We start from the raw sequence: 13,163 nt of genomic DNA on the forward strand, positions 1-13,163 counted from the left end.
AAGTACACAAAACACAATAATGAATTCTTACAAAACAACAAACGAATATACAAAACATGAAGAACCACTCAATGGATTCGATAATGTCGCGTCCGTTTGTAATTATTTCAACATTGTTCAGTTATCATAATTCAATATCTTATAAGCTTTAACAACATTTATGATCACGATATTTAAATAGTGACGTAAGTATTTGTAAAATTATTGTTTGTTATATCGAATAACGTTTTATGTAAAATTATTGACGGCTTCTTTTATTTGATCAATTTCTTAATTAAACAAATTGATACTTCAAGTTAATTGATTAATATACTGATATTGTATTATCAAACTTAATAAAAGTGGAAAGGACCTTTTGTCAGTAGCAGATAAAATTGAAATTAAAATGATAACATAAACAACATTTCATGATATCGAAAATCTATTTCTAAAATGATGTTAGAAGTTGTTTTTGACATCTGCATAAATGTTTGTATAATTTTTGTGTATGAGGTGCCGCAGATCTCTCGATACATGTTGGGATATGTGGATTCAGAAAACAGAACTAGTCAACAGCAGACAATCAAAAACAGACATTGTCAGAAACAGACACAGTAAAAATCAGAAAAGTTAAAAACAGACAAAGTCAAAAATCGAAAAAGTCAAAATCTAGCTCAAACTTAATTTACATAAGTAGACGGCTTAAAAAATAGGTGTTGTTTTGGATTTCTGGTTTTTTTTTTTTTTTTTTTTTTTTTTTTTCAAATAGATCAATAACTCAATTAGCACCTCCGCCAATGCTGTCTCTTTTAATTGTGATTAGGAATAAAGGCATCGTTATCATTTACCAAGACAAACATTCACAGTTATCATAGATCTAATTAATATATTCATACATATCACGTATCAAGGTATATTTCACACGTAACGGAAATCTATAATAAAACCATCATCCTCATCAACACCAGTGATAAAAGTCAACCAAATATTGATTATGACTTTTAACAATTTTAGCAATATTCCCGGTAAATTATTGAATGGTTCCTATCGATTCCGGCAAACTTACTATATATTTGACTTCTGAATGACGATCATTTGTTTTATGCATGGGCAAATCGCGTCCCAGTGGTATAAGGATGACAATATAACGACTTTGTTTGGAGCCGACAAATCAACAGTGCGTGCAGAAATATAGATAAAATGTACAAATAGTTATCTCTATAATGTAGTCAAGCAGGCGGAACGTCTTGTGTCTTCTCCCGTGCATGCGCAGAGCTTTGCGGAGTGCATTAACAACGGGATGATACAACAACAAGTTGAGATATCGCTTCCTACGCCATTTTGTGTCTAGTGATTCATTACCTTGCGCATTTTAGGGATTATGTAAGTTATTATTACTGACGACTAGATATATATGAGCTAACAGTGTGAAGGATCATCACTTTCAACAACCTCATTAACCGGTTTGCTAACGGAAGTGAAATCTTATTCAAGATGGGGAAAGTTATGTCCAAAATATCAGGAAGCAAATCCAAGAAAAAGGGTCTTCTAATTAAAGCTATCACTCAGCATAATGGCAGCATTAACTGCATGGCCACGTGTAAGATCAGCGCAGACATTCTGTATCCTAATGGTAAGTTTAGACCACGTCCCCTATCAGAAGAACCTGTGGCAGGCGGAAGTCGTTCACCGGAACAGGAAAAGGCATTTTCTGAAAATGATGATTTTGACGCCGAGGACGAGACTAAACTTCCTAGTAAGGCACAAGAACGTTTGTTCGAGGACTCGGATGACAGTGATATAGAAAACTACAAACAGCCATTTTCAGACAGCAGTGGCTCAAGATACGCCGAGGGACAAATTCAGGATACAAGTGAAAAAGACCCTTTTCCTGATAGCAGTCAATCTAGGAGTGAAAAGCAACCATTTCCTGATAGAGGTCAATCAACCATTGAAAAAGAATCGTTTTTTGATAGAAGTCTATCAAAAAATGAAAAGAATCCATTTTCGAGCCAAGGTGACTTTTCTCCAAGAGCTGACAAAGAACTACATGATATGGATCTTCCGGGCGGAAGTGGCATTAATTCTGGGTATGATGGAGACACAGATCAAATTTATGATGGTATGGATCAAACTATAACACTCTTAGCAACCGGAAGTGACGACTGTACCATCCGACTATATGGCCCGGATCCGGATAAGAATGACTTGAATGATTATACATGTCTGTATGTGTACAAAGGTCACGAAAAATATATCACATGTATCGTATTTTGGGACGAATACATGATCAGTGGAAGTGCAGACAGCACCATCCGGAAATGGGATATGACGAAGCAAGGCGATGATTGTTGTGTGTACACCATAAACGGGCACGAGGCGCACGTTGAGCGCGTGCTGTGTACCGGAAGTCTGCTATTCTCAACATCGTACGATAGGACCGCGAGGTGCTGGGACTTTGCTACCGGTGATCCTTTGCGCGTTTTTCACGGACACAGAATGGCAGTTGTATGTGTGATCTTTATTCCGGCGGACAGCGAGTATATTGATGATGAGGATCCGGACAGTGACAAGGACATTCTAATAACCGGATCCCTCGACGGGACAGCTCGGTCCTGGGATATACATACAACTTTTGTACTGAACATATTTCTGGGTCACGCCGGGCCAATCACGTGCATGGCAACTGACTCAGAAGCAAAGTATTTGTTTACCGGAAGTACGGACCATACCGTCCGAATGTGGCAACTATCGAGCGCATCTCTGGTGCGAATTTTCGAAGGGCATAAGCGATCCATCGTGTGTATGCAAGTAAGTCAATAATACGATTGTGAATTTTTAAAATCACGTTCACAATATAAAATAATATCATATTTATCAAATTAAATTTGAAATGCATTAGATTCATAAGAATAATCAAAATCAAATTCCATTCACCATTTATGTACACAAAATCGGATTCTGTTTGTAAAACTCTAGCTGTCAACCACTAGAAAACAGCTACTCAACCCGCTGAATACTGCATTTCAAGACAACAATTAAAAGATTACTTACATTTAAGCATTTGTCAAATCATTTATGTTTAATGTTGCTTTGTCAAGTACGCGCAGACTGGCGCCATTTTGTCCTAAAATGACATTAGTTCTTGATATTTCATCTTGGAAATATGTAAAATTATGTGACACACCAAAGCCAGTTTAATAAAGGAACGGTTGTTAAGCAGATATCAACGAATGAGGTCTGATTAGATTGGTATCGAGAAACACCAATAAACTGGGTCAGGATGATAAGGACTGGTGCCAAGACAGCAACCTGGGTAAAATAAGGGCTGGTGGACCAAGGAAAGATGAGGACTGATGCCAAGACAACAACCAGGATAAAATAAGGGCAGGTGGGCCAAGGAAAGATAAGCAATGGTGCCAAGACAACAACCGGGATAGAATAAGGGCTGGTGCCAAGACAACAACCAGGGTAAAATAGGGCTGGTGAACCAAGGAAAGACGAGGAATGGTGCCAAGATTACAATTAATCACTCTGGGTCTTATGAAGACTGATGCCATTGAAACACAAACAATGTACTTCAAATGAAACGCAACAACTAGGGTCATATGCTTCCAAGGAAAGAGTAACAAGCTGGTTCAGGATGCCAAGAAAGCAAACAACCATTGCAAAATGAGGGCTGATACCACGGAAACAAACAACCATGACAAAATGAGAGCTGATACCAAGGAAACAAACAACCATGGGTAAAATGAGGGCTGATACCAAGGAAACAAACAACCATGGGTAAAATGAGGGCTGATACCAAGGAAACAAACAACCATGACAAAATGAAATCTAATACCAAGGAAACAAACAACCAAGACAAAATGTGAGCTGATACCAAGGAAACAAACAACCATAAAATTAGGGCTCATACCAAGGAAACAACAATACTCGATTTGGTTTTAAAAAGAACTCCTTTATGTTAAATGTGGTTCACATGATGAATGACGCTTGCTATATCACTTAACCTTGTGCAGCATCCGTGAACTAAATATCTAAACAGAACAAATGTAATTAACCAATGCTTTTTACTAACTTACAGCTGTAATATATTTTCATACGCATAGTAAAAGTTATAGAAAATATTTCCGAAAGTTTCCGATGCTGAATTGGCTTTTTAAAAAGGATATTTTTAAAAGGTCTATTAAACATCAGATTATGTTAGAATACATTCCTCGATGAAAAGTTATTGGAGAAATATGTTCAGCAATGTTGATGTTCTTGTATCTATGGTATCATACTGAAGTAGCTTTCAGCTCAATCATCTGGCTTCAACAATACTTGATTAATTTAAAAAAGAACTCGTTAATGTTCAAAGTGATCCACCACAATAATTGACACCTGATATATTACCCCACCCTATATAGTATCGGTGTAATAAACAGAACACAGATCACTAAACAAAGTTTGCTTTGCAACCGTAATCTATTCTCATACTCATGTAGCAAGATAATTTATAGACAATATTTTCCATTATGCATGAGGTATTTTAAGAATGCTTTCTGTGGATGATAGGGGTTTAGCAGTGTGTTTTTATTTCACATTACCAACGTACTAAGGCCAACCTCTGTCATATTGTAATAAGTATGGTAATGTTTTGACGACTGTATCTATCCTCGTTATCATTATATAAGCAGAATACCGTGTCTTTGTTCTTTTACATACACACATTTTTTGTGCTGTGGTCTTCGTCTAGCTTATCAAATACCTATCTACAGGGACCTGTCAATATTTAGCGCAAACTGGAAACAGACATTGATCCGAATCTCGATCATATATACGCTTTTCATACCAAGTTTCCATTCGGGATACCTCGGTTATAACGTTTATGAGATTCCTTATGGTTGACGTTGTGATGCCAACGTTTAGTAATCAATATCCAGTATGTTCGAAATCATTTAAAAACGACCTCAATTTTGTAATAGATGCATCAACAATGAGTTTTAATCAGAATCATTGAAGTATTAGCACAGAGCTACAAAACTTCATCAATATCACGGCCCAAAAAATGCTAGACGGGATATGAGGTTTGGAATAAAGGAAGGGGATGTTTTTAATTAGTGTTCGATCCAGAATATAATCGTATTAACATACGCGAAATATTCTTTCTATTTCATAATGCTGTCGCTCCTAGTATACTGTTGAAAAAACCCTCCCGAGCACATTTGATACACTGATAGCAAAATCAATCCGTCGGAAATACTCAAACTTAAAAAAAAATCAGTGTAGAAAAAGATGTATGAATATACGCCTTACAATTATTCATTCCCATTAGTACATTAATTAGGTGCATATTTAAGACCTTCTCTGGTCTTTCAAACTAGATCCTAGCTTTCATGATATTTAAAAAGCAACTTGACATCATTATTGGTACCAAGTTGACACAAGAAAAAGCATTAATCTGAATGGCTGCAATTTTATATTAAATGTGGCCATGACACATTGAACAGGCACGTTTTCTGAACAGTAACCGGTAGTTGGTCAAATCGTTTAGATATTGACCGACGTTTCAGCTTCGATTCCAAGGCCGCATGAACAATTGAATGTGTCTTGTCTCATTCTGCCAGACTCTTGATGGCTCTGACAATACAGCGACAGCATCAAGCGTCTGATTAATAGAGACGTAATACTGCATCAAGTAAGCAGTTCCAAGTATGGACTAAGGTATTCAGCATATCCGGTGACATGGCACATTTCTGGGAACAATGTCACTATACCTGGAACAAAGCACGAGGACATTTGAGGTTGACGAACTGCACTAGCATTACGAAATCATTTGTTAGTCGTTATTGCTTATTGATTTGAAAATAACATTTCTTTCGAGACCTTTCAATAGACAATCTTGTGGTTCAAAAGGTGATTAGGGTAATGGCATTGCAATAATAGGTCTTTTAAATCCAAATAAGATATATTTGTAAAAATCAACTTTAAAAATGCATTTCATTCAGTTTTCTGGGGTTTTTTTCTTTATGAACGATACACGCCAATGCAGTGGAGGATTTATACTTGTGTTTGTTATAATCTTAACATTACTTCGTCAATATTCTGCTATAATAAAAGTGCATAGAAATTTTGACTAGATTTGGGTGGAATGTTCATTACTCGTTGTCCTTATGTGGAAAAGACATCCTTGATAACCTGATATGAAAGATATACCCGCATATGTTCTATAATGTCATGTAAGAATGTGGATAACAACACGTCCCAGCATTATCACCCTTTACTGACCTACTCACACAATGTCCATCAATGTAATCTGGGTCACGTAACCCAACAATATCCTCTTTCATTATTTATTTACACCCTTGTCTGTAAATGTACAACGCTTTGCTTTAAGGAGTATAACAGTGGGTTGCTGCATATTTTATTCATAGTGTCTTATGAGCATGTATTTGTATAGTTCAATTATGTTCGTTAAGCAGACACAATTAAGCTTTCGCTAATAATGAGTACCAGGGGTCCTCAATTATCCGGATACTTGTTTCTCCAATCCAAACTTTTTGGATTGCCAAATTTTCACTATTTTAACCATTTTACTTTAATGTTTTACTTTGTATCTGACATGTATAAACTATACTTTAAATGGCATATTTTTATCAAAACATGCCCGTTTGATTTGGGGCCGCTGTGGCCGAGCGGTTAAGGTCCCCCGACATATTACTTCAAGCCACCCCTGAGTCGAATTCCATATTAGGGTCCCTGTGCGGTTTTTTTTCTACGGGCACTCTGGCTTTCCACCGCCCATAAACCATGGCACGTCCTTAAATAACACGCTCTTAATATGAATGAAAACATATTTGTGATGTCATCTATTGTTGTTTCTGTACTTTAACTCCCAGATTATTGGACCATTACCTGTAACTGTCCTATATTACGTACTTAAATGACTCTGGCTGTTTATAGGACGTTAATTTAATCAAACAAACAAAATACAAAACGTTTTGAAAAAAAAAATAATCATAGCACGAGAGACTGTGGCCTCCGCCAGACATTTATCTGTCGTGAGGCCTAAGACTGGTGTCAGGGCAGAGTCTCTCGGGCTAAGGGGATCAATGACATATTACCCGTCCACCGTTGGCCACTTGGAGAGTTTCATACAGCGAATCTGTGCAGTAGTTTGTAATAAACGAAAAAAATCACGTTGTAATCGTTATTCAAATTTTTATTTTTACTACTGAATAATTATTATTTCCGCCATCGCTACGGCGTCATCAAACAATAGCAGAAAGAACGTCAATAGCCTCCCACGACAAAACCTAACATAGAGTTCTTTTCGTACAAATGGCACTTCAACCTTTCCTCAAGCTAAATGCAGTTTGTTTTCGCGTAAATCTAAATATCATCAACCACAGAAAACGTAAAACTTTACAGATATCGTAGAAAGCAGCTGATAAATATTCAGCCTCGGGTCAGATATATAATTCAGTGTAATTTCTGTGGGCGGCTGTCCGGGTGATTGTCAAATCGACCTGTTCACGTCAGATTTCACCTCGTGATATTAAACAATTTATATTGATTTTTTGTGGAATTAATTCACCTGTTCATTTTGACGCCATACAAGTTTGACCTCATTATTCCAAAACAATTGTTTTTCTGGTCATTCTATTTCTGTTGTATTCTTTTCCGGTTGTCCTACATATTCTTTGCCCGTAATTTCACGAAAAAAGTTTTATCGGCAAAGCTCCGTAAGTTTTGCCAAGTTAAGGCGATTACTTATGAAACATATATTTTTATTTTCAATTAGATATAAAAAAACAAATGAGAAAAAAACTCCACGCGAGAAGTCTACAGAGATATTTCTTATCCATGAAAGATTGTTGAAATTCTTTTTCTATAATTACTCTGACGGATTCGAATATTGTCACTATAAGCCTCTCCGGTGATTTTGTTATGTGAGGGTGGGGTAAGGTTTTATAATGTATAATGATTAATATTCTTTTAATCATAAATACCTCCGTGAAGTTAAAAAAAAATTGTGCCCCCTGATCCATTCTAATCTACTTTAATATTGACGTTTGGATTACTCATCACCTCCGCTTTCAGTATGATAATGTACCATCCATCGTGAAGTAAAAAGGGTGATGAAATGATAATAACATCAATACAATTAGACTGTCCAAAATCGAAACTACTGGCATCAGGATGTCCAATGACACACAGAGCCCATTAACAATAAGTATTTGTAATACAAATTACCTAAAATAATAAAAAAAAAAAATACTAATACCGTCCGGTTCTTTCAATACGTATGATCTAAGGTGGAATCCGTGATAGCCCAATATCGAAGATTTCTATCGGTTTTTGCTCGACTAATAAGTAGTTGTCGTCACTGTATCATAGTGTAATAGCGGCACTAAAACCATTTAAGTGCGGGATACCAAACCAATAATGCGATGTATTACTATCAATCAGGATTTTAGTGAATTAAGTCACTCATCAGATACTCAAGTGCCCTTGACCCCATTCCTTTGGCCGATTTCTGGAAGCACGACCTGGTGGATGATGGGGAATGTACCAATTTTTGTATGGTTTGTTTAGTTTTACATCCTATTAACAGACAGGGTCTTTTAAAGACATGCCAGGTCTAATGGTGGAAGAAAACTCCGGAGAAAAACCACCAACCAGCGGTTAGTACTGCCATCTGCTTCACATGGGAATCAAATTTGCGACTGAGAGATAGAAAGCTTGTGATAAATATGTTTGAACATCTTGTTATTCACTTGGCCACCGCAGCCCATTTTTACCATGCCGCAAAGCATTAGCAAATGGCTTCATATAGTACACAGTGATTTTTCTTCGACCTGATCATATGAATTTTGCCAACATATCAAAGCTTATTGACTGTCATTATTTTCATTTTTTTATTTATTTATTTTTTTTTTTTTTTACGTTTTTTTCGCGATGATTTATTTTATTTAACGATTCTCGGATAATTAACCATTAAAGTCTTGGGGGATTTATAGTCCTATAATTCAACCGGGATTGCAGACAAACTGAATAATGCGCGTTAGCACGCTATGGTTAATTTGTCTGCATTGTCTGATGGTAAAGTTTTCACGCGAATTATTTTCGCGACTTTTATGCTTGGCTTTAACTTTTATTTAAAAATGAAAGTTTAACTAAAACGAAATATTTTTTCATATACAAATGAAAATTGATATCAAACCAATGAGAAATGTTTTTCACACTTATAATTTTGAATGACACACGGTGGGCTTTTCATATAGATGTATGAATGTAGAAAGTTAAAACAAATCAAAACGAAGTTTTTTTTTGTAGAAAGTAGAAAGTAAACAAATCAAAACGAAGCGGGTTTTTTCAGATAGATAATTATGTGTGTAGAAAGTTAAAGACACGCCAAAACGAAGTTTGTTTTTTTAAAAGATGATTATGAATGTAAAAATTTAAAATAAACCAAACGAAGGGCTTTTCAGATAGACGATTATGAATGTAGAAAGTTAAAGACAAACTAAAACGAACGGCTTTTCTCACAGATGTAGGTGAAAAGGTATGCTGGAGGTCGAGAACAAAATTAAGCGATAAAGCAGAAAGCATTAAGAATGAATTAGATTCCTTCACTTATAATACCATACACTACTTCATAGGGACGAAGGTTTACTAGGCTTGAGACGAGGAAGCTTGGGGATATCCTAATAAGGATTTTCGCCACGCGTGAGGTCTTGTGCTCTAGAATAATCAATTGTATCATAGATATATATATATATTGCCGTACTACGACTGATATTGTTTGCGGAATCGGCTCTGGTGTTCTACTGAGACAAAGTCCCTTGGACTGTTGTCGTGTTTGCAGAAGCAGGTCTCGAAAATTCGATTTCTAAAAAGTCGTGTCACTAATTTACATTGAGTTTGTATAGAAACAATGTTGCGTGTTTCTCTTTGGTTGAACTGTTTATCGTTGGCTGTGAGTGCTTAGATTGCTATTCAATAAAAGTGACCTTTCATTGTATTCATGGCATTGTCTCTTTAACAAAGAATGTTGACTTCACCACTTAACATTCAGATATATAACGACAGTGTTGCGTAAATGAAGAGCTCACGTGGATATCTAGACAATGCCATGTGCATAAATACTTATTTTCGATTGAATTTCGCATAATTGCGAGTTGTTAAAAATCGCGATGATAAATAGCCGTGAAAATATTTCAAGCTCGGGTACAGTAAGCACGATATGCAGCTGAATCGTGTAATTCAATCTCCCTGAAAAAGTCGTTAGGTTTGAAAACGCGAAATTATAATCGGTGCGAAACTAAGTTTGATTATAGTAAATTAAAAATCGAATAATAACGAACTTAGATGGAAGAAATTTTAACGTATGACAAAATAAACATTTTCCTAGTTTAACTGGTTATATTTGGGTGGCCACATACAAATACATACAAATACCATTACAAATACATGCAGCACCCGTAAATGAAACTCACGGTCATATTTTATGCCATGCCTTCATTTCATAAATCTTCTAGAGCGAGAAAAAATGTTTCAAATTAGTTATGGACGCATAAAAAACTTTTACCAGGAAAAAAATAGACATTGATGTGATTGTTTATTGCAAAGAAAGGCAAAGATAATACAACGCGTGTCGGTAGATACTGATATCATTTCGGAACAATAATTCAACTCGTGCACTAATGAAAATTTATGAGAAGGTGTGCAAGCGTCAGAATCAGAACAGTCTTCAGGGTGGAATGGTTTAATTCCATATTGCTTGACTTTCTGCAATTAATTGTGATTCTGTTTACTCCATGTTGACACGGAATCATTAAAATATCGAAAAACAATACCTATGTTCCTCTTTGATACTGTTTTTTTTTCTTTTATGTTAAAAATGCTCCACCGCCGACAGAGCATAAATGATATCCATCACTTGAACAATATATGTGTGTTTAATCTTGTATATATAGGTCTAATTAACACAAAGAAATAATTAAAATAATTTATTTTGCCTTTGGTCATGAGAAATCAGTACTTCATTCCATATAGGATATAGTGCCACGGATTTTTTTGGATGCATTTTTTTTTTTTTTTTTTTTTTGACTTGAAGTAAAATGAGAAGCTCAAACTTTTCAATGGCGGTAATGGTGTAAAGTAAGTAACTTTGTAACTGAATAAAAATACTAAATCGTCTGCTGCTGTTTTTGATAGTGAAAAAATACCATTTGTCAGCGGTGGAGCATCTTTAATATACAGAACCGTTTCCAAGCTTTAGTTGTTGTACAGTTTGATGTAATGATTCTAATTAGTATCTAATGAGCGTTACTTTGTTTACAGGTTGTGAATAAAATGATGTATACCGGAAGTTCCGATCACACCGGAAGAGCGTGGGTAACGGAGTTTGGCGACTGTACCCGAGTATATAAAGGTCACAAACATACAGTCAGCGTCATCAAGGTCAGGGATGGACTAGGTCAGTATCTAGAGAAATTAACAAACCAATTTGACCTGAAAATGCTATTTAATGTACAACACTTTTAAATAGGTAATTAACTTAAGATGTTCTTTCATATCTGATAATCTCCTTGGCAACAATCGTTTCTTTTTCAGTAAATAAGGATATATATTTTCATAATGGTCTTTGAAATTCGTAGATTATCGATAAATTCACAATTAGGTTGAACAATACATAGTAAACACATGCTTTTCAATACATAGTAAACACATGCTTTTCAATGAAACCGGAAGTTAACAGTGGCACCAAATTTAGATAGGGTCGATAATGCCGGATACTTTTGTGATTTCCACAAATCATTTGCCGCGGTATTTCTTACAATATTTTTTCTTTAATTCTCTGGTAATTATATTTGTGTAATTCATCCAATTTATAGCAATTTACTGTACATATACGATCATAGGTAATGTTAAACTATTCTTTTAAATTTGCTAATATTAATCATTCCGTAAAAATTGACCCGTTGTTTGGTTTACAGTTTATTACTCTATCTGTTTTTTGAATAAAATTAAATCCCTAGTGCTGGAAATACTGAGAATAATTTACACTGTGTTGGAAAACATTGATTTTACACCTGGACGACAGATTCACGTTTCCAGGTGAGAATCATCGCCCTGTATCGACATCTAACACGATCGGTAATGTTTTATTTCTCTGTGTAAACCTTTACTCACGGGGTGTAACCTGTGCAGCCAAAATTAAATTGCACAGTTTGATCAAAACTTAATTTCATAGAAAGTTGTCGAAAACGTAGCAGACAATGATAGTGTCCAAAGAACAATCGTTTCTATTATGATGTTTGAGCAATCCCAACATCTCGGGAAATTGTCAATTTTATAAAACTACATTTTTATGAATATATCAATGAAAAGTCACAGCCATGGCCATTTAAGGGCGTGCCAGCTTTGTTGATGGTGGAAATTCGGAGAACCCGGAGAAAAAATCACTAACCAGCATCCAGTACCTGACAACTGTCCCACATGGAATTCGAACTCGCGACCCAAAGTTGGATGGCTTGTGGTAATATGTCGGGACTCGGCCGTCACGCAACACTCATTATTCCACATATGTGAGTCGTTTGCTATGCGGCATGGTTTTGTTTAAGAAAAAAAAAGATGGTGATATTGTGCGAATACTCCTGGCTTTCCTGTTATCCCGTACCAGGCAAGTCCTTAAATGACCGTAATGTTAATTGGAGGCAAAACATACTCTAGTTTAATTAGTATTCCTAAATATAGCAATAAATAAACCAAAGAGTAAAATTTGTCCACGTTTACACACCGTGAGTTAATTTCAACCTGTAGTTGGATATTGATTTTTGCAGGTGTCGGTAAAATACTAGACCTTTATTGGACTTTTACTTATATCAATAATATGTTTGTGTTATGTATGTATTATTCTAATAACAATGCATGTCTACCAGATAGATTGCTCTGCGATATATCTATAAAAAATAAAGGTCACGATGTATAAATGGTTCGAGTGTCCGACATTATACCACTGCCCTTAAGAATTATTGCAAACTTTTGTGAGAATATGCAATTATAAACTGCAACTGAATATAAGCCGCAGAGGCCTTTTTTTAGACTTTTCCGGGGGACTGTATATATATAAGCCGCATCGGAGTATAAGTCGCTGTCAACACTAACTGTTGCATAGGCAAATCCTGGTA

The 13,163-nt window shown here is 35.7% G+C and overlaps 2 protein-coding genes across 2 annotated transcripts in view; both read left to right on the forward strand.

Moving 5' to 3' along the window:
* LOC138310436 (WD repeat-containing protein 86-like) overlaps positions 1-13,163 on the forward strand; it is a 41,210-nt gene that overhangs the window by 16,773 nt on the left and 11,274 nt on the right. The window contains exon 2 of the mRNA XM_069251657.1: positions 11,314-11,449. Within this exon, the coding sequence (XP_069107758.1) occupies positions 11,314-11,449 (136 nt within the window). The remainder of the gene's footprint in view (positions 1-11,313; positions 11,450-13,163) is intronic.
* On the forward strand, positions 1,473-8,656 carry LOC138310765 (uncharacterized). Its single transcript, XM_069252102.1, has 2 exons — positions 1,473-2,790; positions 8,582-8,656. Exons 1-2 carry the CDS (start codon positions 1,474-1,476, stop codon positions 8,654-8,656), a joined length of 1,392 nt encoding a protein of 463 aa, XP_069108203.1. The 5' UTR covers position 1,473.

Source organism: Argopecten irradians, chromosome 16 (assembly GCF_041381155.1).
Source record: "Argopecten irradians isolate NY chromosome 16, Ai_NY, whole genome shotgun sequence".
In the NCBI taxonomy this organism is placed as follows: Eukaryota; Metazoa; Mollusca; class Bivalvia; order Pectinida; family Pectinidae; genus Argopecten; species Argopecten irradians.

What these genes read in the sequence shown, in the direction of transcription:
- LOC138310765 (XM_069252102.1), top strand. Translation starts at nt 1,474, where the DNA reads ATGGGGAAAGTTATGTCCAAAATATCAGGAAGCAAATCCAAGAAAAAG. An exon ending in GATCCATCGTGTGTATGCAA is followed by an intron (nt 2,791 to 8,581) that starts GTAAGTCAATAA and finishes TCCTATTAACAG; the next exon opens with ACAGGGTCTTTTAAAGACAT.